The sequence below is a fragment of the Canis aureus genome, chromosome 1, assembly GCF_053574225.1.
Source record: "Canis aureus isolate CA01 chromosome 1, VMU_Caureus_v.1.0, whole genome shotgun sequence".
Lineage (NCBI taxonomy): Eukaryota > Metazoa > Chordata > Mammalia > Carnivora > Canidae > Canis > Canis aureus.
The window spans coordinates 106866127-106893204 of record NC_135611.1 but is presented as its reverse complement, the minus strand read 5'-3'; the positions used below and the strand labels follow the sequence as shown (position 1 = coordinate 106893204).

Genomic DNA, 27078 nt, shown 5'->3' with positions numbered 1-27078 from the left:
CTCCCCACCGTCTCCCTGCTTCCCTTTCCATCACGGTCTCAGTCCCCCCCTTCTGAATTTCTGTCCTCCTCCTCCGTTTGTCTGCCCCCCACCCCCACCCCCCGCGCCCTGCGCCCGGGTAGGCTGGGCGGACGGGAGGGACCCGGTGGCAGCGTCGGCCTCTGGTGCTGCGCGGCACCACCTAGCTTGGCCCGCGGGAGCGGTGTGGCAGTCTGCCTGGCAACCCGTGACGTCACACAGAGGCTGCCGCCGGGTTGGCTTGGCGCTCCCTGGAGGCGGGGCAGTTTCCGGCTCGCAGGGGGTTTTGGAAAAGCTGGGGGTGGGGGGGAGTTGGACAGGAAGAAAATCTGGAGGGAGTTGCCTTCGCTCAAACCTGCTCCCTCAGCGGGTTACTTCCTCTCCCGTCCTCCGCCTTAACCCCAAGCCCCCACACCCTTTTTCCTCTCACACTCCCCTTGCCTTCCTCCCCATCACACCTGCTGCCCCTCCAAAGAGCCCTCTCCCCCAATCCCCTCCTCTGGCCTCCTTCACCACCCCCAGCCGGCGTCAGCCACCACCACCCCCATTCTGAAAGCCACAGGTCCCCCTGCCGGGAAGGGCGCCAACGCCCGGGCAGCCCTCCAGGGCCTTCCCGGTCTCCCCACCCGCCCCGCGGGGGGCACCCGCCCCCTCCCCCGCGTCCGGTGCCCGCCGCTCCCGCTCCCGCTCCGGGAAGCGTGGCGGGGAGCCGGCAGGGCTCAGTCCCAGGAGGGGCAGCGGCCAGTCCGGGGTCCCGGGTGGCCGAGGCCCCAGGCCTTCAGATGTGCTCTCGCCGGAGTCGCCGGAGTCCCCGAGCGCCCGCGCCCTCCCTCCGGGCACCGAGACCTCCCCCCGCCCCCGCAGCCGTCCTGCCTACGCTGGGAAACCGGACCCTCCCTAGCAGCTCCGGTTTCCCCAGAACTCCTGACTTGCAGATGCTAAGAATGGCTTTCTAGACTGTCTTCTCCCTTTGCCCCCATGGCTGAGTTCTGGCTGTGAGCCCTCACCCGTTTTAGACCCCAGCCCCTTCCTCTCTGCCACCCAGGAGTCAGGAGTGCCGGGCCTCATCCTTCTCCATTTTCCTGGACCCAAGCATCTGAACCCCAGATCCAGGAGTCCAGGCCCTCCTCCCTCAGACCTGGGAGTCCTGGCCTCCAGCACCCCCATCCCGGGACCGGGTGTCTGAGCCCCAGGTCCTTCCTCCCCAGGACCCGGCCTCCTGCCAGCTCTGCTGGTCCAGATGTTATTTCTCACCCTTTAGAACACGCCCTCGGAATGTGGGGCAGCCTGGGAGGGTGGGGAGGCAAGTCTGAGGCCTCCCACAGCCCCCTGGGAGTCTCTGGACTCCTTAAAGGGCTCCTCCTGGGGGCCCACGTGTCCTCCCTAGGGCCCTGAGGGACAAGCTGTGGTCAGAGAAGCTTCGAGAGGAGGTCTGCCGACATGCCTGAGGCAAAACCAGGTCGCTTTCAGGACTGCCCTCCCTATGTGGAGATGCGGTCCTCTTTTCTGAATGGGGGGGCTAAGCTCTCCTCTCCTTGTAGGTTTGGGAGAGTAGGGTGTCTTCTCTGTGTGGGGAGGGGTTCCATATCTGTGTTGGTTGGGTGGGTCTCCTTCCCTGTGCAGTGAGGGTGTTCCTATCTCTGTAGAGATTTGAGAGGAGGGCCATCTGGGTGCAGATGAAGATTCTCTGAATTTGAGCCCTTTTTCTTCATAGGGATGAAAGTGCTTTGTATGTAGACCTGGGCGATCCTTGCATGATGATTGGGGGCCTCTACATTTGGGAATGGAGTCCTCTCCGTAGGGATTGGGGTCACTTCTCTGAGGGAGGACTGAGTCCTTTCCATAGAGTTTAGGGGTTCCTGTCTGTGTGAGGAAAGCTCTTGTCTGTATAAGAATGAGGGGACCTCCTTTCTATAGGAATCTGGGCTTCCCCACACCTTCTCTATATAGGGACCCTTTATGTGACCCTTTATGTGCAATTCATTTCTTTGAATGGGACTGGAGACATTTGTTTACATGGGACTCTCTACGAAGAAGTGAATAGAAGAGACGCAAGTTTCTGGGAGGGACCCTCCTCCTGGGGTGTCCAGACCACTGGCACCAGGCCCACCGGGCCATGGAGTGGGGGTCCAGCCCCTCATTGCAGCTGGGGTGCCAGTGGGCCAGGAGCCAGCAGGCAGAGCAGGTGAAAGATGCTGTGGTCAGCGAGAGGTGTCCAGTTTCTAGTCCAGGGGAAGAGCTAATTATACCCCCAGGACCCAAAAGGTCAGGGCCTGGTGGCCTGGTGGATGGAGTATGGCTTGCCTGGGGCAAGGGGAAACCTGATCCTCAGACTCTCAGGATTAGAGATAAATTTACACCTGAAGGGGCAGGACTTCTTGGTCTCTGGGAGGAGGGGCCTGGGGGCCTGGACTCCTGGGTTTTGGAAGGGGAAAGCACTGACCACGTGCTCAATTGTGAACATCTTTTGCCTCACAGTAGCCAAAAAGGCCCCTGCCAAAGGCAAAGACGCTGCCCAGCCAGCTCCCAAGGAAGCCCCCCCTGAAGCCGCTCCTGCACAGCCCCCCGAAGGTGAGCCGGTGTTCATATGTGATCTGCAGAAACTGGCTCTCCACCCGCCAGGCTCCCCTTCCTCTCTGCACCCACCCTGCTCTGTCTCCTTCAGTCCTGCCTCCAGAGCTGATCCATCTGCCCTCTGCTCACAACCCTCCGTGGCTCCCCAGTGCCCCCAGGTGAAAGCCCAGCCTCTCAGCCTGGTGCTCATGCCCCCAGCAACTGGCTGATTCATCACTGAGTCCTGCCCAGCTCTGGATGCCGCAGTCTATCTCCATACCTCTCCTACCCCAAAGCCGTATTCAAACAATCCAGTCTGCCACCCTCCAGTTCACAAATGAGAAAACTGAGGCCCAGAGGGGGAGGAGGAGACTGGCCAAGGTCATGCAGCCACCTCTGTGACATGTGGTCTTTCCCAAGTCAGGAAAAGCTGCTTGGCTTCGTGGTCTTTGGCATCTGAGCAGAAGGTCCCTCACAGGCTCTAAGCCCCACTCCTTAAGTGGCCTGCTGCCCCTTCCCCAGCCTGCCTTAGACCCCCTAATCCTGTCTCGTGAGCAGAAGCCCCACCTGAGGACCAGTCCCCCACTGCCGAGGAGCCCACTGGGATTTTCCTGAAGAAGCCAGACTCTGTGTCAGTGGAGAATGGTGAGGAAGGGATGAAGGAGGAGGGGTCGAGGACCTGGACTCCTGGGTTTGAGGCAAGGATGAGGCTGGGGGCCTGGGTTCTTGGGTCTGAGGGAGGAGGGACTGGGGGCCTGGACTCCTGGGTCTGAGGGGGAGAAGCTCACAGTCCTCTCTAGAGTTTCACGGCTCCTGTCTGCCACTTCCTCCCATTCTCCACCCCCACCCAGGAAAAGACACGCACATCGTGGCCAAAGTGAACGGGAAGGAACTTCCAGGGAAACCAACCATCAAGTGGTTCAAGGGGAAGTGGCTGGAGCTGGGCAGCAAGAGCGGGGCCCGGTTCTCTTTCAAGGAGTCCCACGACTCTGCCAGCAATGTGAGGACCCCGTGGGGATGTTGAAGGCATATGGGCTGGGGATGGAGGTCCTGCAGCCCTCAGTTCTCAGCAGGCCTGTTGCTTGCTGCCTGAGGCCTGGAGCCCTCATAGATGGAAAACCCAGATGGACCTAAAGGGTTAAAGCTTATGCCAGACTGCTTGGTGGAGACTGTGGGGGTCAGGAGGAGAGAATGTCTAGGTTGTGGCAGGTGTACTTGGTCCATTGTGTGCATTCCCAGAAAGGTCTCACGGGTCAGGGAGGTGGGCCCCCCCAGGGGTCAAGTTTGTCCAGGCTTGGCAAGAGACAGCTGGCCCCTCCTGTGGGGTCATGGTGAGGACCCAGAGAGGGAGATGTGGTGAGGTGGGCTCTGGGAGTGTGGTGTAGTGCTGGGGACCCACGTGCACCCACACCCCTGGCCCTGGCCCCCAGGTGTACACCGTGGAGCTGCACATTGGGAAGGTGGTACTGGGGGACCGTGGGAATTACCGCCTTGAGGTCAAAGCCAAGGACTTCTGCGACAGCTGTGCCTTCGATATCGACGTGGAGGGTGCGCTGGCCACGGGCCGGGTGGGGGTGGGGGTGAGGAGAGCAAAGGGTTGTGGGGGGGCTGGGGTGGATGTTTCAGCCTGGTGTAGGGGAGTGTACAGATGTGGGGGTGAGATCTGGGGAGGAGGGAGTAGATGCAGGGGGAGGGGCCGTAGAAATTGGGGCAATAGTCTACGTGCTTAGGCCACTAGGAGGTGTGGACTTGGGAGTGAGAGGGTGCAGGGTTTTGGGTGTCTACAGGAAGGCTGAAAAGGTTAATTAAGTAAATCCTAGGGTCACAGTGCACAGCCATAAGGGCTTGGGAAGCAAGGGTGTCCACGTTTAGGGAGAGGCTGTACAAGCTTAGTGGGAGGTTGTTACAGATTTGAGGGCATAAGTGTGGACCCCTGAGGGTGTACAGGCTCTGGGATTTGCATCCCAGGCTGTGTGGGGCTTAAGTATGGAGGACACAGTGTATGGGATTGCCCAGGCCTGGGGAAAAGAGCGTGCTGGCCCAGGTGTGAGCGGTGAGAGGCTGCTCAGAGCTGGTGCACAGCAGCTATGGAAACACGAATCCATGCCCAAGTGACAGGGTATGCTGATCCACGATCAGGGGCCTGGGTGGAGGTTGTGCAGGCCTGGAGGGCACTCTTGGTCTTAGATCAGGCCTTGCCTCCACTCATCTTCTGTTCCCCCATCTCCTCTCCCCAGCGCCCCGTCACAACACTTCTGTACAAGGTCTAGAAAGCTTCAAGCGTACGTAAGTGATCCTGGGACCTGGGAAGAGGTGGTGGGTGGTTTCTGCTGGTGGCAAGGACTATGGGAGTGTCTCCCTTGGGAGGAGGAGCTGTGGGAGAAGGGAGGAATGGGGAGCCAGGGTGGGCCTGAGGGCACAGGACCTCTGTCGGGTTCACACACTCTCTTAATGATAACAGGGGCGAAGGGAAGTCAGAAGATGGGGGTGAGCTGGATTTCAGCAGCCTGCTGAAGAAGAGGTGAGCCTACCCCACTTGGCATACAGAGGGCTGATGGGGACTCAAAGAGGAGAAGGATGGTGGGTGAGGCTCCACTGCCAGCTCTGGACTCCGTTTTCCCCTCTATGACCTCCTGAATCTACCCATTCCCCACCCACCCAGCCATCTGTCCATCCACCTATGCACCATTTACCTACACCTTTACCTACAACTGCACCCACTTAACCATCTACCCACCAATTCACCTCCTACTGACCCTTCAATCCATCATCCTCATATCCATTTTCCTGTTCGCTTAGGTTCCAGTTTACCTACACATCCCCCTGTTCACCCAGCCAAACATCCATCCGTCCTTTTGTCCACTCACTCATCTACCAATCTCATCCATCCATTCAACCAGCTACTTATGTATCCATTGACTAAATCCATCCATTCTCCTACCTGCCCATTTGTTCATTCATCTGCCCACATATCCATTCTTCTACCCACCTCTTCCCACCTATCCATTCACCTGTCTGCCATTACACTCAGCCTTCCATTCATAAACATCCATTCATCCTTCATCCACCCACCCCGTAATCCAATTTCCCACCTATGGAGGCACCCATCTATCCCCTTTCCACCACCCATCTATCATCCATCTTCCTTGCCACCTGTGTATCTATCTGCACCTGCATCTCTCTCCCAACTGAATCTGTTATCCCACCTGCCTACCTAGCCAAGCATTCCTTTATCAACTCTTCACCTCTTCACATACCCATCCACCCAGATAGCTCTCTGATTGATCCACATGAAATTGCTGTTCTTTAGGCAAAAATAATTAGATATTGGCAATTTTATATTGTTGAACATGATGCTTGTCCATTCGCTTGGTTATTCATTATCTGCTGGTCTACCCATCCATTCTTCTACTAATTCTACTCCCATAACCAAATCCCCAACAACCCCATTTACTGATTGATTCATCTGTTTGTCTTTACCCAGCCAGCCCCATATCCCACCATCTCCCCTCAACATATCCACCCCATTGCCTACCCAACCATTTGCCACCAACTCATCAGTCCATCCACTCACCCAGCTATCCTCCATCCATCCACTTACCTATCTTCCTGCCGCCCATCCTCCACCTATCCACCCATCCATAGACCCCACATATCCATCATCTTAGTCATTCATCAACCCCTTGACTCATCTCTGTATTAATTTCCCACCCAGTGCTCTGTACACCATTCCAAATATGCATATGTCCCGGTTTCTCTTCTCTTTCTTCCTTTCCCTTCCTTCCTTCTTTCCAGAGATCTACTCACTTTCTCACTCAGCAAACATCTTCTGAGGCCTCCTGTCTACCAGACCCTGGGCTGAGACCAGGGTACAGAGAGAAGTTTGACTAGGTCCTTGACATTGAGTCACTGATTGGTTTGGGGAGATGGGTCTGATCCAACCAACATGGACACAGACCAAGACTGTTTAGTGTTATCAGAGAGAGGGTCCCACAGGGGCCTTGTGAGAACCCAGAGTGAGGGCAACTCGTTGCCTGGGAAGACCAGGAGTGCCTCACAAAGGAGGGAGCTTTGGTGCTAGGTTTGAAGAGGAGTCCATCAGGTAGATAAAGTAGGGAAGGATCATCTGGGCTGGGACACATCTTGTGTAAAGGCTGAGAGGCAGGAAGGGGGCTGGGAGGGTTCAGGAAAAGGAAAGTAATGTGCTTGGGTGGTTGTGGGAGTGGTGATAGCATGATGAGTGGGGTCGTGACTGCCAGGCTGAGCTGTTGGGGCATCTTCCTGATGGCAGTGGGAGACCCATGGAAGAATTTTGAAAAACGAAAGGGTGGCATCTGATATGGAAGTTAGAAATACCCTCCTGGGGCCATGTGGGGAATAGGCTGGAGGGGAAGAGGCGAAATAGAGGCCAGGAGCTCAGGAAGGAGGCTGAGGCCATGGTCCAGATGGAAAGGATAAGGGGCACCAGACCAGGCCCAGAGAGACAGAGCGGAACAGCGAGTGGGTAGTGAAGGCTGAGGGAGGGCCAAGGTGGAGGGAGCACCTCATCTCCTAATCCTAACTGCTCCCCCCCGCCCCCCCCCCCCCCGTGGCCCTTCTGCCTACTCTCCCTGTCCTCAGGGAAGTGGTTGAGGAGGAGAAGAAAAAGAAAAAAGATGATGATGACCTAGGCATCCCACCTGAGATTTGGGAGCTCCTGAAAGGAGCAAAGAAGAGCGAGTATGAGAAGATCGCCTTCCAGTATGGCATCACTGACCTCCGGGGCATGCTGAAGCGGCTCAAGAAGGCCAAGGTCGAGGTCAAGAAGAGTGCAGGTCAGCTCTGCTCTGAAGGGAGGTGGGCCCTGCCTGGGGGACCCCAACATCATGGGTATTGGATGTTTGGACCCTGGACCTACTCTTGAAGGTCCCAATCTGAGGAATAATAGAGCCCAATTGTCAAGCACTTCCAAGTTCATGGGAAGCTTCCTGACCTTGACCTTGGAGATCTTGACCTTGACCTTGGAGAGTGTATGGTCTGGGAGGGAGACATGGCAGCTCTGGAGGTGACCAGGGCAGTGAGAACCTCTCAGCTCCATGCCCCCTGCATCCCTCAATCTCCAGCCTTCACGAAGAAGCTGGATCCAGCCTACCAGGTGGACAGAGGCAACAAAATCAAGCTGGTGGTGGAGATCAGTGACCCGGACCTTCCCCTTAAGTGGTACAAGAATGGACAGGAGATCAAACCAAGTAGCAAGTATGTGTGGAGGGACAGTCCCCGGGGGTAGGGAGAGGGGAGATCGGAGTCCCAGAGAGAGCCCAGATATAAGGCTGGCCACTCTTAACCCAGAAAGAGCATTCCCTCATCCATATGAAAACTGTGAATACCTCAATAAAAAAATTGACAGGAACGCCTGGGTGGCTCAGCGGTTAAGGATCTGCTTTTGGCTCAGGCGTGATCCTGGAATCCTGGGATCAAATCCCACATTGGGCTCCCTGCATGGAGCCTGCTTCTCCCTCTGCCTATGTCTCTGCCTCCCTCTCTGTGTCTCTCATGAATAAATAAATAAAATCTTAAAAAAAAATTATCCCTCAAAAAAAATTGACAAAGGAAGGGCATCTGACTGGCTCAGTTAGTGAAGCATGCCACTCTTGTTGTCAGGGTCATGAGTTCTAGCCCCATGGTGGGTGTAGAGATTACTTTAAAAAAATCTTTAGGGGCACCTGGGTAGTTTAGTTGGCGAAGTGTCTGCCTTTGACTAAGGTCACGATCCCAGGGTCCTGGGATGGAGCCCCACATTGGGCTCCCTGCTCAGCAGGGAGCCTGCTTCTCCCTCTCCCTCTGCCCCTCTCCCAGCTTGTTTTTTTTTTCTCTCTCTCTCTCTCAAATAAATAAATCAAATCTTTTTAGACATTGACAAAGGTAATGAAAACAGGAATTTGGTTGAGAAGAAATCCAAATGGCCAATATATTGTGGAGTACTCATTCAACCTTGCAAATAACAATGACAACAATAATAATAATCATGCAAATAAACAATAGTTTTTCTGCTCTCCGAATGGGCAGATTTTACAAAATGATAAAACCCATTGCTGGAGATGACATAGGGAAATGGGTACACCAGTGTGGATGGTGGGAATGGTACTTGCTAAATCTCTGAAATGGCAGTGTGTTAAAAATATTTCAGATTGTGCAGTTGGAGGTATTTATCCTAAGAGAATTATCATGGTTGTGCATGTTTAGCTGCAAGGATATTCACTAAAGCACTTGCTATTCTAGCAAAAAATGGAAAACAAGCAAAATGTATGATTCTTTACTAAAGGGCTGTGTAGTCACTAAAAAAGAGATTCTAAAATATATACTAATATGAGAAGCTGGTTAAGGTCAGCATATGGGAAGAAGCATGGTTCCCATTTCTGCTTCACAAAATGTTAATCTATGTGTGTACAGATAAAAAGATTGCAAAGAGGGATGCCTGGGTGGGTCAGTGAATCTACCTTTGGCTCAGGCCGTGATCCCAAGATCTTGGGATTGAGTCCCACATTGAGCTTCCCATAGGGAACCTGCTTCTCCCTCTGCCTGTGTCTCTGCCTTTCTCTGTGTTTCTCATGAATAAATAAATAAAATCTTTTAAAAATATATTGGAAAGACAGAGGCTGAAGTGTTTGTAACAGTTATCTCTTGGATAGGTTCTATTTTTATTATTTTTTTCTTGGCTGTGTGTGTTTTTTTTAAAGTTATTTATTTATTTAAGTAATCTCTACATGCAACGTGGCACTCTAACTCATGACCCCTGAGATCAAGAGTCTGGTGTGCTTCCAACTGAGCTAGCCAGGTGCTGTGGCTGTGTCTTCTAAGTTTCTCAGCAGGAGCATGTTGAATGAGATAAAAAGTTAAGTTAGTTAAGATACAGGTTAAGTTACTTTAAGTGGGAGAGAAATGCATTTCTAACTGATTGAGGCTGGTAGGTGGGCTCTCTTCTTAGAGATTGTTTGGGGACCCGGGTTCCACATTTTTGGCTACACCATTTCTTGTGGCATTGTCCTCATCTGCATGATTGGAGCTGGGTCAAAGGGGAAGGAGGAATTGTCTTGAGCAAGCAACTCAAAGGTGGAGATGACCTAGCAGTTATGCATGTCCTATCCACTCACATTCCATTGGCCCAAGTTCAGTGGCACACCATCCCAGCTGCAAAGGAGGCTGGAAAATGTGGTTCTCTAGGTGGTTAGCTATGTGCCACTGCTAAATGGAAGGGGAGGATGTATATGGCGGGTGTAGGGGGGCAGAGGTTAGGATTTCTGCTGTGGTTATTTAAATACTAGAAATTGGACCATCTGTCCCTTCCCTCACAATTTGGCTCTGAGAGGGAGTGACTTGTCCTGAGAACTGGTGGGCAGATCTACCTCAGGGCTGGGCTCTCCTCCAGGCTCTAGGCTGAGGTAAGATTTTTCCACCAGGTACGTGTTTGAGAATGTTGGTAAGAAGCGAATTCTCACCATCAACAAGTGCACGTTGGCAGATGATGCTGCTTATGAGGTCGCTGTCAAAGATGAGAAGTGTTTCACCGAGCTCTTTGTCAAAGGTGAGGCTGAGATTCGGGCCTAAGCCTGAAGAGTGGGGCTTTTCAGGAGGATATCCTGAAACTACTGACCTCCTGTCCCTCCATGTCTCACAGAACCTCCAGTCCTGATTGTCAAACCCCTCGAGGACCAGCAGGTGTTTGTGGGCGACCGGGTGGAAATGTCAGTGGAGGTGTCAGAAGATGGTGCCCAGGTCATGTGGTAAGTAACTCATGATTCCTGAGCTCTATACAGGTGCCCACAGCTTGTTTGCCTCAGCTCTGATCTTTATGACTTCTCTTGGAGATTGTGAAATATTACCCAATAGTCACCAGACCTTTCTCTTTAAATCCTGACCTTCACCCATGACCTCTTTCTGGAACTTCTGACCTCTACCCATCTCATCTTCTTCCAATTCCTTCTTCTGATTGCTGCTATTTCAGATTCATTTACTCATCCATTCAACCAATGATCCATCCTTTGGTCCATCCACTCATATATCCATCTATCTATTCATCAACCTATCCATCACTCCATCCATTTATCCTTCCATCCACCCATCTATCCCATTGGTTTATCTGTCCATCCATCCATCCATCCATCCATCCATCCATTCATCCATCAATCCATCCACTCACCCACTTACCAATCTCCTCATCCATCCATCCATCCATCCATCCATCCATCCATCCATCCACCCATCCAACAAATATTTATTGAGCACCTATTATACAATGGCACTCTTCAATATATTGGAAATATAAGGGGATATATCAACATGGCACTTGCCAAATTAGAGTTTATAATCTGGTAAACTTCTGCAGTATATGTGTAGGAAACAGAGATATGTGTTAGTCAAGTCATCACATGAATAAATATAAAAGTTTTTTAAGTGTTTCAGAGGAGCACTGACTGAAGCTATAGCCACTTTTTAATAGGGAGAAGGGACTCAGGAAGTCAGAGAAGTCTTCCTGGAGGAGGTGACAATGCAGCTGAGATTTGAGTGATGAGGAGTTAGAAAAGAAGTGAGAAGGGAGGGGTTTCTCAGGCAGGGAAGTACCATTCGGAGAGGCCACAATATCTGGCATCTCTCTGTGACCCCAGGACTTCCTCCATGCTCTGACATCTCCCAATGATCTGTCTGTGTTCCTTTAACCTCCAGCCAGGAATCTGTGGCACCTCCTTGTGGCTCATGACTTCCTGTGACCCACCATCCCACCTGTGACCCATCTATTCAAGATGCTTCTGCCAACCTTAATCTCTCCTCCCTTCTGACCCCTGACCTCTGCCCAGGACTGTCTCTCTGGCCCTTGACTCACTGTCTGATATCCAGACCCAGGGCTCTGCGGGTCCTTCATTTCTCCCCTTCGCGTCCCCTTCACCTAGGATGAAAGATGGTGTGGAATTGACGCGGGAGGATTCCTTCAAGGCTCGATACCGCTTTAAGAAGGACGGGAAGCGTCACATTCTCATCTATTCGGATGTGACCCTGGAGGATGGGGGTCGCTACCAGGTCATGACCAATGGCGGCCAGTGTGAGGCTGACCTCATTGTGGAAGGTATGGGGCCCCCAGGTGGGGTGGGGGCCACATTGGCTCATGCTTCTCCTCACAGCTCAAAATTGCTCAAGCCCTCGGGCACCTTGCTGGCTTAGCCAGAGGAATATGTGACTCTTGACATCAAGGGTCATGGGTTCGAGCCCCAGGCTGGGGGTAGAGTTTACTTGAATAAATAAATTAACTTAAAACAATTGTTCAGGGGCACCTGGGTGGCTCAGTCAGATGAGTCCAACTCTTGGTTTCAGCTCAGGTCATGATCTTGGGGTTCCACACTCAGCATGGAGTCTTTGTTCTTTTCCCTCTGCTTCTCCCCGTGCTCTCTCTCTGAAATGCATTAATAAATAAGATATTTTATTAAGCAATTGCTCAGGCCCCAAATCTTATAGTTGTCTCTGACTCCTCTCTTGGCCTCCCACCCTGCATTCCATTCACCAGCAAGTCCTGACAACTCCCCCATCAAAGGAGATCTAGGATCTGATCACTTTTCCTCACCTCCATTACCCTCACCTGCCCTAGGCCTCCACCCCTCATGCCTGAATGACAGCAGTGGTCACTGGGTGCTCTGTTTCCATGACTGCTCCCCTCCCCCACTTACACACACGCAGTGGCCAGAGTGATCCTTGTGAAATGTAAGTCAGATGGTGGAAACCGAGCTCACCCTGTGTCTAGGGCCTAGGTCAGTTTCGTGTTATGTAAGATGTCACCATTTCCACCAGGGGAAGCTGGCTCAAGGCTACATGGGACTCCATGCTTTGCTTTTGCAAATGCTCGTGAGTCTATAATTCCTTAAACGTAAGAAAAAAAACAGACAGACCCCAAACCAAGGTATTTATGCGCCAAATCAATTATGGTATGCCCATATGTAGCCGTAAAAAAAATGGAAAGAGGGATCCCTGGGTGGCGCAGCAGTTTGGCGCCTGCCTTTGGCCCAGGGCGCGATCCTGGAGACCCGGGATTGAATCCCATGTCGGGCTCCCGGTGCATGGAGCCTGCTTCTCCCTCTGCCTGTGTCTCTGCCTCTCTCTCTCTCTCTCTCTCTATCATAAATAAATAAAAATTTTTTAAAAATTAAAAAAAAAGGAAAGATTTCCAAGATGCTGTATAGTTAGGTGAAAAAGCAAATATGTTCTAATTTGCAAGGAAGGAAGGAGAAGAAAGGAGGGAGGGAGGGAAGGACAGATAGAGAAGAGAAAACATAGATACTATTGGCTTTCATAGCGATAGACTGAATGGATAGTGCCTTAGGATAAAGGAGAATTGGAGGTGGGTAAGTGGGAGATATCCCGTCTATATCTGTTTTTTTATTTTTTATTTTTTATTTTTTTGTGATTTTATTTATATTCATGAGAGACACACAGAGAGAGGCAGATACATAGGCAGAGGGAGAAGCAGGCTCCCTGTGGGGAGCCTGATGCGGTACTTGATCCCCGGACCAGGGATCATGACCTGATCCAAAGACAGAGGCTCAACCTCTGATACACCTAGATGCCCCCTCATATCTGAATCCATTTTCTTTATTTTTCAATCATATAAATGCATTTTGTTTAAAAAAACTAAAATTAAAAAAAGTCAGATCCCAGCCATCTTCCCAACATGCTTTAGTGTCTCTTGCCTCGCTGGAGTCCTCCCTGGGACCCCCAAGGTCTGTGATCCAGCCATATCTCTCCTGTCCATCTTCTCATGTACCACATTTGCCTTGCCTGCTGCACACTGGCCCCCTTGCTGTTTCTCACATCAACAAACCTGCTCGATTCCATAGGGCCTTTGCACATGTTCTTCCCTCTACCCAGGGGGACTCTTCTGCATTCTCCCATGGACTCTTCCCTGCCTTCCTTCAGGCTTCATCACTCCCTCTTGTTGTTGTTGTTGTTTTAATATTTTATTTATTTATGCAAGAGAAACAGAGAGAAAGAGAGAGAGAGAGAGAGAGAGAGAGAGAGAGAGAGACAGGCAGAGGGAGAAGCAGGCTCCATGCAGGGAGCCAGACATGGGACTCCATCCCGGGTCTCCAGGACCAGGCCCTGGGCCGAAGGCGGCACTAAACCACTGAGCCACCTGGGCTGCCCTCCCTCTTGTTATACGTTGATGTGTGTCCCTGTTCACCAACTATCTCCCCACTGGCATCTGAGCTTCACAGGGCCAGTGGATGTTTCCAGGTTGTTCATGGCCATATCCTCAGGGCCTGGCACAGTGCTTGGTGCATAGTAGGTGCTTGCAACTATTTGTGGGCTGACTGGAGTTTCGATGGCCCCATATCCTTTTCTCCCTGTCCAGAGAAACAGCTGGAGGTCCTGCAGGACATTGCGGATCTGACGGTGAAGGCCTCAGAACAGGCTGTGTTTAAATGCGAAGTGTCTGATGAGAAGGTGACAGGCAAGTGGTATAAAAATGGGATCGAGGTGCGGCCCAGCAAGAGGATCACCATTTCCCACGTGGGGAGGTACGGAGTAGACTATGGAGGTAGCTGAAGGTGGGGCAGGGTGGAACATGTGTATCAGTTAGCTATAGTTGTGTAACAACCATCCCGATCCTTAGTAGTTTAAGGAGAAAAGGATGTATTTAATCACAAGTCTCTGTGCTGGTGGAGGGCTGGCTGATCTAGACGGCCTTTCTCATGCCTCTGTGGTCAGCTCAGTGTCTGCTCTGCTGATCTTCCTGGGCTCCCTCAGGACCTTGGCCAGGAAACCTGGGCTGCCTTTACTCTGGTCTATGTGATGTCTCATCCCCCAGTAGGCCAGTCCTGGCATGTTCATAGGGCAGATGCAGGAGTCCCAAGAGAGAGAGCAGAAGCAAACCAGGCCTCTGTGGCCTGACTGGTCACTGTTCCAATGTCTGCCATATTCTATTTGGCAAAGGAAGCCACAGGTTGCAGGGTCTCATTGCAAGGGGCATGGATACAGGGAGGGGAATCCCTGTGGCCACAGTTGCAAACTGTCTACTACAAAGTGGAGGAGATGTCCAGCTGGAGAAACAAGGGATTGGAATTCAATAGGTAGCACAGGGTTACCTGAGAGAAGTACCTGGTGATCTGAGGACTATGGAGAGCCACTGTGAGCATGCCCAAATTTAGTTGTGCCCAAATACAATGGTGAATTGCATTTCCTGACAATAGCTCTTGGCAGAATGTAGGCTTTCTCTGGGATCTGTGTAAGGAACACTGCCTGCCAGAGCTGTCAGTAATTATAAGAATGAATCTTAACGCTTCTAGGGCACTTATTATGTGTTAGGGAGTTTTAAAAAATGCTTTACAACAACACTGATATAGACTGTTATCATTATGTCTATTTTATAGGTGAAGAAATTGAGACACAGGGAGCGTAGGTAGCTTGCCTAAGGTCACACAGCTGATAAGTTGCAAAGCTGAGATTTGAACCTAGATGATAGCATTTCAAAACCCAGAATAAAAATGGTGGGTATGGATGTAGGGGTGGCGCTTGGGGGGCTCAGTCAGTTAAGCGTTTGCTTTGGGCTCAGGTCAAGATCCCAGGGTCCTGGGATCCAGTCCTGCCTCAGACTCCACACTCAGTGGGGAGTCTGCTTCTCCCTCTCCCTCTGCTGCTCTCCTGGCTCATGCTCTTTAAAAAAAAAAATGGTGGCCATGGGCATGTAGATTGCATTGAAGAGGTTGTTTCTTGGGGCAGCTGGCTAGCTCAGTTGGAAGAGTGTGAAACTCTTGATCTCAAGACTATGACTTTGAACCCCACATTGAGTGTAGAGATTACCTAAGTGAATAAACTTAAAAAAAAAAAAAAAAGAAGATGACATTACTCCATGGTGGTCCTCAGGGGGACCCATCTGACCTCTGCCTTATCCCCCCAATGCCTTAGGTTCCACAAGCTAGTGATCGATGATGTCCGCCCTGAGGATGAGGGAGATTACACATTCGTGCCCGATGGCTATGCCTTGTCCCTCTCAGCCAAGCTCAACTTCCTGGGTGAGGATGCCCCTCTGTTTTCCCCGAGGGCCAGAGCACCCACCTTCCCAGACCCTAGAGCCCAGATGCCCTCCTGCAGGATTAGGTTTACCTAGTATGTGTTAAGGGTCACAGCAGGTGTCTGCTGAACTCATGGGAGGAGTCAGATGAGAAGATAGAGGGAGAGGGCACTGTATGTTCTAAAGTGTGTCCACCTGGGAGGAGGGGCAGTCATGGGCCTTGACCCATCTCTAGCCTCTCAGGTTCCTGGGGACCTTACCCTCAGTCTCTGGTGTTGGAGGGTAGGATAAGGGGCCCACTGGATTTAGAGCTAACTGTGCCATCTTCTCTGTCCTCCAGAAATCAAGGTGGAGTATGTACCCAAACAAGGTAAGGATCAGGGGCTGTTGTGGTAGGCTGAGGGCATGGACTCTTGGGTCTGAAAGAGGAGGGGGCTGAGGGCCTGGACTCCTGGGTCTGAGGGAAGAGGGGCTGGGGGTCTTGTTTTTTGGGTCTGAAAGAGGAGGGGCTAGAGGCAGGACTCCTGGGTTTCTATGGCTGTTGAAGCCCAGCTCTTAGGGAACCCAGTTTGCCTTGGTGGGGATCAGGATGACCCAGCTGCCCACTCCCAAGTTCCCCAGTATCTCTTCTCTGTCACTAGAGCCACCAAAGATCCACCTGGACTGCTCAGGAAAGACCTCAGAGAATTCACTTGTGGTTGTGGCCGGAAACAAACTAAGGCTCGATGTTTCCATCACTGGGGAGCCTCGTCCTGTCGCCACCTGGTTGAAGGGAGATGAGGTATGATGGGGCTTGCCGCATGCCCTGACTTCTCCCTCTCAGCTCTGCTGGGCAACTTTAGGCAAGTTACTTCCCCTCTTTGAACTTCATTTTCATTGTAAAATGAGAATGATGATCTTTCTTCAGAGTGTTGTTTTGAAGATTAGATATTATATTTGTCTATCACATGGTACTGGCCTGCCACCTGGTGGGGTGCTGCATCCATCCATTCATCCATCCATGAGTCAGCCAACCGCTGTAGCCATCCATCAACTCAACCATCTACCCATCTTTCCATTTATAAACTAATTGATTACTTAATTCATCTGGCCATTTTCTCATCTAGTAACTAATCCATTTGTCTATTTATGGTGGGTGTCTAGTCTCGGACTGCAGTCAGTCAATCAATCCAATTATCCATCCATCCATCCATCCATCCAACAAATTTTTTTATCTTGTATGTTCCAGGCCCTGAGACAGTTCAGTGTTTCTTCTGTCCTCTGGGCTTTAGAGTTCCAGTCTGTAAAATGGATTTGACTCTGTTTTCATTCATTCCTTCAGTCAGCAAACACCCCTGAGGCTCTTGGGAGTGGGGGCACTCTGTGCATAGCACTGAGGATACCACCATGAGGAGCCTTCACTGTTGGAGGGAGGCAGATACGTGCCCAAGCAGTCACAGTCCAGGGTGACTGGGGCTGAGATAAAGGAGGGTACTGGAAACTATGAGACTTCAGGGGGTAGGGCTGTCACTTTCAGCTGGGGGCTTCCAAGATGGCTTCCCAGAAGAGGCAACTTCTAGGCCAGTCCTAAAGGATGAGTAAGAGTATAGCAAACAGGAGTGAAGGAGGGCACTGAATGCAAAATCTTGGGGATTTTAATTAAGGGTGATGTTTGGAGGATAAGGAGGGCAGCAGAGAAGGATGATGAGGCTGGGCATAGATCCAGTGGGTCCTCTTGTGCTGGGTCTAAGGCCTTGTGTGTTGTGAGGTGATGGGGAGCCGCTGGAAGATTTTGAGCAGTGGAGAGCAGAGGCGGGTTGGGCTCGGGGAGAGGTGGGACAAGGCCATCCTGTGGCTGTGTCTAGGTGTTTACGGCCACTGAAGGCAGGATCCGCCTTGAGCATCAGACAGACTCTAGCAGCTTCGTGATTGAGAGTGCTGATCGAGCAGATGAGGGCCGCTACACCATCAAGGTCACCAACCCCGTGGGCGAGGATGTGGCCTCCATCTTCCTGCGGGTTGTGGGTAAGCAGAGAGAGCTGGGGGTATGAGCCATGGGTGGTTCCCCGAGTCCCTGAGGGACCCCCCTAACCATCCTGCCTTCCGCAGATGTCCCAGACCCCCCGGAGGCTGTGCGTGTCACCTCAGTTGGAGAGGATTGGGCCATCCTTGTCTGGGAGCCACCCAAGTATGATGGGGGACAGCCAGTCACTGGTGAGTGCCTGCGTGCCAGATTCCCTATGACCTCTGACCTCTCCTGCTTCCCCACCCCTGCCACCCCAATGAACCCTTGGCCTCTGAGAGTTCTTAGCATCCTTGGTGATCTCCCTCTGAGGCCTGTTTACCATCTTGGATGTCTTGTAGTTCCTTTTGTGTCCCCTCTCATTCTTTGCTTCCCAACAATCTAGGGTTCTTCACTTTGGCCAACAGCCTGGGGTTTTCTATGACTCCTGACTCCCAATTCATGACTTGTAACCCTTCCTGATCCCCAACCCTATGACTGGTGACTTCTGACTGCTCTGTGACCCTGAGATCAACCCAAGGTTCATGGCCTCAGACCTCTCTGGGTCATGTGACCTTTTGATGTGACTCTCATTGCTCCACCTAACCTGTGACCCTATAGCCTCTCCATGAGCACCCACTCCTCTCTGCTTGGGGGCATCCAGGTTACCTCCTGGAGCGGAAGAAGAAGGGCTCTCAGCGCTGGATGAAGCTGAACTTTGAGGTCTTTACGGAGACGACCTATGAGTCCACCAAGATGATCGAGGGCATCCTCTACGAGATGCGGGTCTTCGCTGTCAATGCCATTGGTGTTTCCCAGCCCAGCATGAACACCAAGCCCTTCATGCCTATTGGTGATGCTCCTCTGCACCCTCACCAAGCCCCTCTCCACCTCCAACCCCTGCCCTGCCTGTCACTGATCTCTGACTTTACACCTGGCCTTTGACCCTCCAGCCCTAACCAACCTCCTGACCACTTACTGACCAAGAACATTAGTTACCAATCTCCATGATCCTAGACTCTGTGCACTTGCCCAAATACCTCATGGACCTCTGACCTACCAGACCAACACTTTCCCTATTCCTGGAGACCTCATTGTCCCTTGATATCTTGTTTTTATTTATTTATTTATTGAGTTATTACGTTATTTATTTATTTATTCATGAGAGACAGAAAGAGAGAGAGAGGCAGAGACATAGTCAGAGAGAGAAGCAGGCTCCATGCAGGAGGCCCGATGTGGGACTTGATCCTGGGACTCCAGGATCACACCCTGGGCTGAAGGGAGGTGCTCAACTGCTGAGCCACCCAGGCATCCCTATATCTTGTTTTATTTTTTTATTTTTATTTTTTTTAATTTATTTTATTTTATTTATGATAGGCACACAGTGAGAGAGAGAGAGAGGCAGAGACACAGGCAGAGGGAGAAGCAGGCTCCATGCACTGGGAGCCCGACGTGGGGCTCGATCCCGGGTCTCCAGGATCGCTAAACCGCTGCGCCACCCAGGGATCCCTATATCTTGTTTTAATGACTCATGATGACACGTCCTGGCTCACTGACCACCATACTGATCCCTTTCCTGATCAGTGACTCCAGCTCTGATCCCTGACCCTCCCCATGACACTGACCTCTCATTTACTTCCACCTCCCTTTTTCCTGGATCCTTACAGCGCCCACAAGTGAACCCCTGCACCTGATGGTGGAAGATGTGACAGACACCACCACCACTCTCAAGTGGAGACCCCCAGATAGGATTGGGGCAGGCGGCATTGATGGGTACCTGGTGGAGTACTGCCTGGAGGGCTGTGAGTGGCCCCATCAGGCCTGGGGCAGGGGTGGCCCACACAGACCCTGGGTGGGTGTCCAGTCTGGGACTGCAAATAGGGCGGTGAAGGGAAAGCTTTCTGGTGGGGTGGGCTGCCCTTGTCCTGTGTCTATACTCTAGTTGCCTGAGTCCCTGAATGGGATGGCTCAAACCAGGCCTCCATTGACCAACTTGTCCTCTCTCCCTCCCTCTCTCCTGCCCCTCCTACTTCCTCCTTTCCCTGTACCCTTCTTTCATACAGCAATATCTTTTCATCCATCCATCCATCCATCCATCCCTCCATCCATCCATCCATCATCCCTGTATATATCTACTACCTGTATTCTTTCTTTCTCTCATCCATCCATCCATCCATTTGTCCTTCCTTCCTTCCTTCCTTCTTTCCTTCCTTCCTTCCTTCTTTCCTTCCTTCCTTCCTTCCTTCCTTCCTTCTTTCCTTCCTTCCTCTCATCCATTTGCCCATCATCAGTCATCTGAAAATCTTTTGGATAACCAACTGTCTATCCATCCTGTAACATGTTTTCCATCTGTATATTTGTCTCATCACCACCATCTTTCTTCCCTCCCTCCCTTCCACCCTCCTTTCCTTCATTCCATTCATCCATTTCCGTATATGACATTGTCACCATCTGTCTACCATCTCTCTGTGTATCCATCCATCCATCCATCCATCCCTCCACCCCTCCATCCTCCACCGAACAAACATGTATTGAGCACTGACTCCATGCCAGGCCCAGTGCCAGGGCTATGGGGAATACCTCCAACATGGTCATCTCACTGGGAAGACAGGCATGATTGATCATCTTTCGACACCGTAACCCAGGCCTTACAGTCAGACAGATGTGGGTTCTAATCCTGCCCCTACACTTTCTAACTGTGTGATCATGGGCAAGTCTCTGAGCCTCAGTTTCTTCATCTAAAAATGGGCGAAGACAGTTCCCTCCTTGACAGGGTACAGTGATGACTGCATTTGGTAATGCATGTAAATGATGGATGGTTGGACGCTCGTCAGCTTTTTCCCTCTTTCTCTTTCCAGTGCTCTTTTATCCCATTCTTGCCCTTGCCCACCCCTCCCTGATCTTTGTCAGTGCCACTATGACATTTCAGGACTGATCCTTTTTAGAGTTCACCCTGGTGATTGTTGGCCTGACCCATGTTGGTTCACCAACCTATGGCAATAAACCCAAGATGGAAATCCAGGAAGCAGGAAATCCGAGGAGCTGTCTCTAACCACCCCCATCCCTGAACCTTGATTTCCCCATCTCTACAATGGGGATCGCATAGGACAGAGGCAGAAATTAATGAGCTAACTAACTTGTGTGCCACCCTTCCAACCTGGTCATAATAAGCGCTTAATAAATAGCTACTGCTGTTCATTGTGGTGGTCCCAAGGCACGGGAAGGGACAACCAGCTGAGGGGCTTCAAGGAAGTTTCCCCAGCATTGTTCCTTTTTTTGCAGCGGAGGACTGGGTCCCTGCTAACACAGAGCTCACAGAGCGCTGTGGCTTCACCGTCAAGAATCTCCCCACAGGAGCAAAAATCTTGTTTCGGGTAGTGGCGATCAACATCGCGGGGCGCAGCCAGCCCGCCTCCCTGTTCCAGCCGGTCACCATCCGTGAGATCGTGCGTAAGTGCCTCAGACCCAACTCTCCTAAAGACCAAGGTGCGGTCATCTGGCCGGCCCTTGCCATGTCACCATCAGGGCCTCCCTGGAGAACGTCATCGTCACTGTGTCTCTGTCCCTCCTTCGAGCGTCCTCCACCCCATTCCTGTGTCTGTGTCCTCAGAGCAACCCAAGATCCGGCTCCCGCGCCACCTCCGCCAAACTTACATCCGCAAAGTGGGGGAACACCTCAACCTGGTCATCCCCTTCCAGGTGCTCCGAGCTGGGAGTTGGGGGGTTGGGCTCAGGGCTTAGGGCTCTGGCTGGACCCAGTCTGACCTCTCGGCCCCGCCCCCAGGGGAAGCCCCGCCCCCAGGTGGTGTGGACGAAGGGCGGGGCGCCTGTGGACCCTGCTCGCGTGCACGTGCGCACCAGCGACTTCGACACCGTGTTCTTCGTGCGCCAGGCGGCGCGCTCGGACTCGGGGGAATACGAGCTGACCGTGCAGATCGAGAACATGAAGGACACGGCCACCATCCACATCCAGGTCGTGGGTGCGTGGCCCGTTGGGGCAGGAGGGAGGCACTGTGGCCCAGGGAGCGGGGAACCGGGTGGAAGAGGGTGAGAGGTGGGGATGGGGAGGAAAGGTGAGGAAGTGGGAGTGGGGAGAGATCAGAATCTGGAGAGCCGGTGAGGGGGCAGAGGTGGGCAGGGGTGGGGAGAGGAGGGGAGAGAAGGTGAGGGGCTGGCGTCTGACAACCATCCCCTCCCCGCCCCCCACCTTCCAGAAAAGGCCGGGCCAGCCGAGAACGTGATGGTGAAGGAGGTGTGGGGCACTAATGCGCTGGTGGAGTGGCAGCCTCCCAAAGACAACGGAAACAGCGAGATCACGGGGTATTTTGTCCAGAAAGCTGACAAGAAGACCATGGTGAGAGACCAGAAGGGCCGGGGGGTGGGGTAGGGTGGGAGAGATTGTCCTAGCAGATGCCATTGTTCTTGGTTCACAGCCGGTAAAGGGAAACAGGCTTGGAGAGATTGGGAGGAAAGCCTTTTGGCTGAGATACATGCATGATGGCTTTTTTCTTTTTTTTAAATTGAGCTAAAATTCACATACAACTAAGCATTAACCAATTGAAAGCCTTTAGTCCGTTCTCACTGTTGTGTAACCACCACATCTAGTTCCAAGAGGAACTAGATCTGCCCAAAAGGAAATCTGGTACCCATTAAGCACCCACCCTGGCATACCCTCCCACCAGCCCCAGGCAACCACTAATCTCCTGGTTTTATGGATTTACCTATTCTGGACATTGCCTATAAATGGGATCATCCAACTTGTGTTCTTTTGCGTCTGGCTTCCTTCACTCAGCATAAAGTTATCCAAGTCCACCCACATTGTAGTGTGGATCAGCTTTGTTCCTTTCCGTGGCTGAGTGATACAGTCCACGGTTTGTATCTACCACATTTTGCTTCTCTGCTGATGGACACTTGGGTTGTTCCCACCTTTTGGGCATTGTGAGCAGGGCTGCTATGAATGGCAGGTTGTTTTAGCGGGACACATGCTTAGGTGTGCTTTCTTCACGCACCGGCCCTTCTCACATCTGTGTCCCCGTGTCTGACTCTCCTGGCCCCTCCCTGCCTCGCCCTAGGAGTGGTTCACTGTCTACGAACACAACCGACACACCTCCTGTACTGTGCCTGACCTCATTGTGGGCAATGAATACTATTTCCGCGTTTTCAGCGAGAACATCTGTGGGCTCAGTGACTCACCTGGTGTCTCCAAGAACACGGCCCGAATCCTCAAGACAGGTACTGGCACCCCACTCCATGGGGCCTGGTGTCCTCTCCTGGCAGGGGTTCTACCTTGACTCCTGCCCTCCCCGGCCCCACCCCCAGGCTCAAAGCCGATGGCACCTGGTGACAGAGGAAAAGCAGTCAGGTATGATCTAGACTGGTCACCTTACAGGTGAATCTCCCTTTCACCAGGTATCACCTTCAAACCGCTTGAGTACAAGGAACATGACTTCCGAACACCTCCCAAATTCCTGACGCCTTTACCAGACCGGGTGGTTGTGGCTGGTTATGCTGCTGCTCTCAACTGTGCAGTCAGAGGCTACCCAAAGGTGCCGTGTGTGTGTGTGTGTGTGTGTGTGTGTGCGCGCGCGCGCGCGCGCGGGCACACATCAGACCCTAGAGGGAAATCTTCACCCAGATGCAGCATACCACCTCCTTCCCCTTGACTCTCTCCTCCATTCATGGGATTTACTCATTTAAAAAAAAAAAAAGATTTTATTTATTTATTCATGAGAGACACACACACAGGCAGAGGGAGAAGCAGGCTCCCTGTGAGGAGCCCCATGTGGGGCTCGATCCCAGGACCCGGGGATCATGACCTGAGCCAAAGGCAGATGCTCAACCACCGAGCCACCCAGGTGCTCCAGATTTACTCACTTTTAACCCACTTCCCGACTCTCGCCCCTTCAATCAGAGCCCAAGTCTTAGATCATTACTCTGGCTTGCCTTGGAAACAGAAAACTTGGCGGGAGTTGGGAGGAGGTCTGAACCCCCAGAGCCCCCCAGCATCTTCTGCCCCATCCTGTTTCCTGACTACTGTTGGGAACATGGACACTTGCAAACCTTGAGCTCTAGCCACTCACCTGGACCAGGGGCTGGCAAACGATGGCTCATGGGCCACATCTGTTTGCCCCCAGTTTCACTAAACAAAATGTTATTGGGACATGGCTGTGCCTGGTTGTTTGGTACTGCCTGGGGCCGCAGAGACCACAAAACCTGCAGAACCTCAAATATTGACTACCTGGCCCTTTACAGATGAAGTTTGCTGACTTCTGGTCTAACTCCCAAGTTTTTGGCATCAGCCCCCGTAGGCATACCATGGATTCATTAGTTTACCTCCTCCATCTACATCTACCTACTTTATTCGCTGACTGTACTCATTCATTTTTTTTTTAAGATTTTATTTATTTATTCATGAGAGACACAGAGAGAGGCAGAAACACAGGTAGAGGGAGAAGCAGGCTCCATGCAGGAGCCCGATGTGGGACTCGATCCCAGAACTCCAGGATCATGCCCTGAGCTGAAGGCAGATGCTCAACTGCTGAGCCACCCAGGCATCCCTGTACTCATGCATTCTGATCATTGACTCACCTACCAGTCCATTTGCTCAGTTCACTTATTCACTCCATTTGCTTAGTTACGTCACTCTCTTATACAGCCTGCTCATTCTTTCAACACACGTTTTCAGAGGCTGTGTGTGCTGGTGAATTGGGACAAGATGTTCCTGGATGTTGGGGGAGATCGACATGAATCCAAAGTCATGCAAATGACTATAAAACCATGAAGGGTGGGATGCGTGCCGGAGCCATGCGGGTAGCTGAGAATGTACAGCGGGCATTTCTGCTACAGCCCAGGGGCCCGAAGTGCTGTGTCAGCTGAGACCTGGAAGATAAGCCCGCACTGATTAGGGGAAAAGAGGAGGGTAGAGCAGTATTGGAAGAGGGAACAGCCCGTGTGCCAAGGTCCTGAGGTGGGAGCCTGTCCAGTCTGTTTGAGGAATAATGAAGAGGCCACTGTGGATGGAGACGAGGGAGGGAGCAACAGGGTGGAGGTGAGGGCAGAAGAGTGATGGGGCCATGTAGGATCCCATGGGCCACAACAAAGAGTGAGCTCTTCCTCTCACAAAGAGGAGACTGATCGTCAGAGAGGAGGAATGAGTGGTTCAGGGTCATCCAGTCAAAACCAGGAGATGGCACAGCCAAAATAAGAATCCAGATCTGCCTTCCAAAGCCCCTACTTTGCCATCACCCAGGGACCTCCCCTAAGCTGGCATCTTTTCCCATTCCCCTCAATAGCCCAAGGTGGTCTGGATGAAAAACCAGATGGAAATCCGCGAAGATCCCAAATTCCTGATGACCAACTACCAGGGGGTCCTGACGCTGAACATCCGCCGCCCATCCCCCTTTGATGCTGGGACTTATTCCTGTCGGGCTGTCAACGAGCTGGGGGAGGCACTGGCTGAGTGCAAGCTGGAAGTCCGTGGTGAGCACCCTGCCTGGCAGCCCTCATTCATGCTCTCACACAGCTACCCGGAGGCCCCGTGCTGAGATCAGGGTGGTGTCAGCGCTGGGCCCCTAGGCGTGTGATGGGGAAGCCAGATTCAGACTCCAACAAGAATGATGCAGGGTGACATGTGCTGGATTCAGGGCAGCACAGGGCATCATAGGGGTGGGGCTGGGGGAGCAGCGGGGGCAGTCATCTGAGGAAGTTTTCCAAAAGGAGTTTAAGGACAGGTGAGAGGTAGATGAGGTGGAGAAGGGCTGGTAGATGATCTCCAAGGCTCTGGTGGGCCTGGCATCTGTAGGGAGATGTGTGGACACAGTGTCAGAAACAACATGGGTGCTGGCAGAGGACTGGGTGTGGGTGCCCAGAAAAATGTCACTCTTCCTCAAGCTCTGTTCCTCCTGTCCCCTCCTTTCTACCCCAAAGGCTTAGCCCCATTCATCTCTTCTGGAATTCTTGCCTGGCCTCCCTGCCTCCCATCTCTCCCTCTAGCACCCCCCCCACCCCGGCCCAGGGACCTAGGGTGCTTCCTATCCAGGGCTGACCTGCCCCTCCCTTGCTTGTGGCCCACCCAGGGGGCTCCCCAGCAGCCCTGAAGCCCCTCGGCCTGGTGTCTGTGGTGGTCCTGCACTCTGGCCTCATGTACCTCCATTTTCCTCAACACTGTTCCAGCCACACTAGGCTGTTGGCAGTTGGACAAACTGGCTGTGCTTTCTCTTTTTCCTAGACTTTGCACATGCCATTCCCTCTAACTGGAATGCTTTTCCTCTCTTCCTCTGCCTTGGGCTCTAGCCCATCAAACCTCTGCCTGTCAGAGCTCACTGGGCAGGCTGCTACCAAGTCCCACAGATGTAACTGGCATTAATATAGGTTTCTAGGGGCCCTCCTCAGTTGTGACCCCTCCCCCGGCCCTGAGGACCACCCAGAAGACAGAAGTGGCCGTAGACCCTTAACAAGTGAGACTACCCCCCAAGCCTTACTTGCTGTCATTCTGAAGCTCTGCTCTTCCAGGCTGGCCCAATTTCTAATGTTTTGCTATCCCCTTTATTAATTATTGAATTGGCTTGGAAATATCCCTACTTCAGGATTCCAGTGACAGCTTGTTACCAGCAGCAGCTGCTTAGAAATCACTGATTGGGGCACCTGAGTATCTGCCTTTAGCTGGGGTTATGATCTCAGGGTCCGGGGAGTCAGGTTCGCCGCTCAGCATGGCATCTGCTCCTCCCTCTCCCTCTGGCTCCTCCCTATTGCTCGTGCTCTGTCTCTATCTCTAAAGATTTTATTTATTTATTCACAAGAGACACAGAAAGAGAGAGGCAGAGACACAGGCAGAGGGAGAAGCAAGCTCCATGCATGGTGCCGGACGTGGGACTCAATCCTGGTTCTCCAGGATCACGCCTTGGGCCGAAGGCAGGCACTAAACTGCTGAGCCACCCAGGGATCCTCCATAAAACATTTTTTAAAAAAAGGAAAGGAAAGGAAAGGAAAGGAAAGGAAAGGAAAGGAAAGGAAAGGAAAGGAAAGGAAAGGAAAGGAAAAAGAAAAAAGAAAGAAAAAAGAAAAAAGAAAAAAGAGGAAAGGATCCCTTATCAGAAATATTCCAGTTTGGGGTTCAAAGTTACAGTAATCACGGGACCGTCACGTTGGTTGCCCCACGGAGACATGAAGGATACACGTGCGCCTCCTGCTGGCCACCTGAATCCAGCGGGCAAACGGGCCTGGGGGGAGGGGCCGGCTGACCCGGGAAGGCCCCACCCACCTAACCCACCCACCTAACCCACCCTGTACTCTTTTGCCCCACAGTGCCGCAGTGAGGCTGGCTCTTCCTCCCTCCAAGATGATTGGCTGCTGGGTCCTAACTGGACCTTCCTGAACACTGTTCATAGTTGGCACTGAGAAGATAATAATAGTCTTGTCTACAACCTGCACGTGTGTCCTTCATGAATTTGTAGCTCTGCCTCCCTCTTCCTGGTGGGGGTTCCTGGCCTGGGGGTGG

General features: G+C 52.2%; 1 protein-coding gene across 1 annotated transcript; it reads left to right on the top strand.

The window, feature by feature from the left end:
* The first annotated feature begins 1300 nt into the window (after positions 1–1300).
* MYBPC2 (myosin binding protein C2) lies at positions 1301–27008 on the top strand. The gene is made up of 28 exons (XM_077844334.1): positions 1301–1477; positions 2497–2589; positions 3130–3216; positions 3423–3571; positions 4002–4119; positions 4809–4857; positions 5033–5092; positions 7192–7385; positions 7674–7806; positions 10008–10132; positions 10226–10331; positions 11496–11668; positions 13943–14108; positions 15496–15602; positions 15942–15971; positions 16243–16382; positions 17446–17605; positions 17690–17794; positions 18247–18435; positions 19250–19384; positions 20865–21032; positions 21193–21281; positions 21367–21562; positions 21797–21936; positions 22655–22814; positions 22992–23128; positions 24875–25061; positions 26886–27008. The coding sequence occupies exons 1-28, from the start codon at positions 1459–1461 to the stop codon at positions 26894–26896; spliced, it is 3426 nt and encodes a 1141-aa protein (XP_077700460.1). The 5' UTR covers positions 1301–1458; the 3' UTR covers positions 26897–27008.
* The last annotated feature ends 70 nt before the right edge of the window (positions 27009–27078 follow it).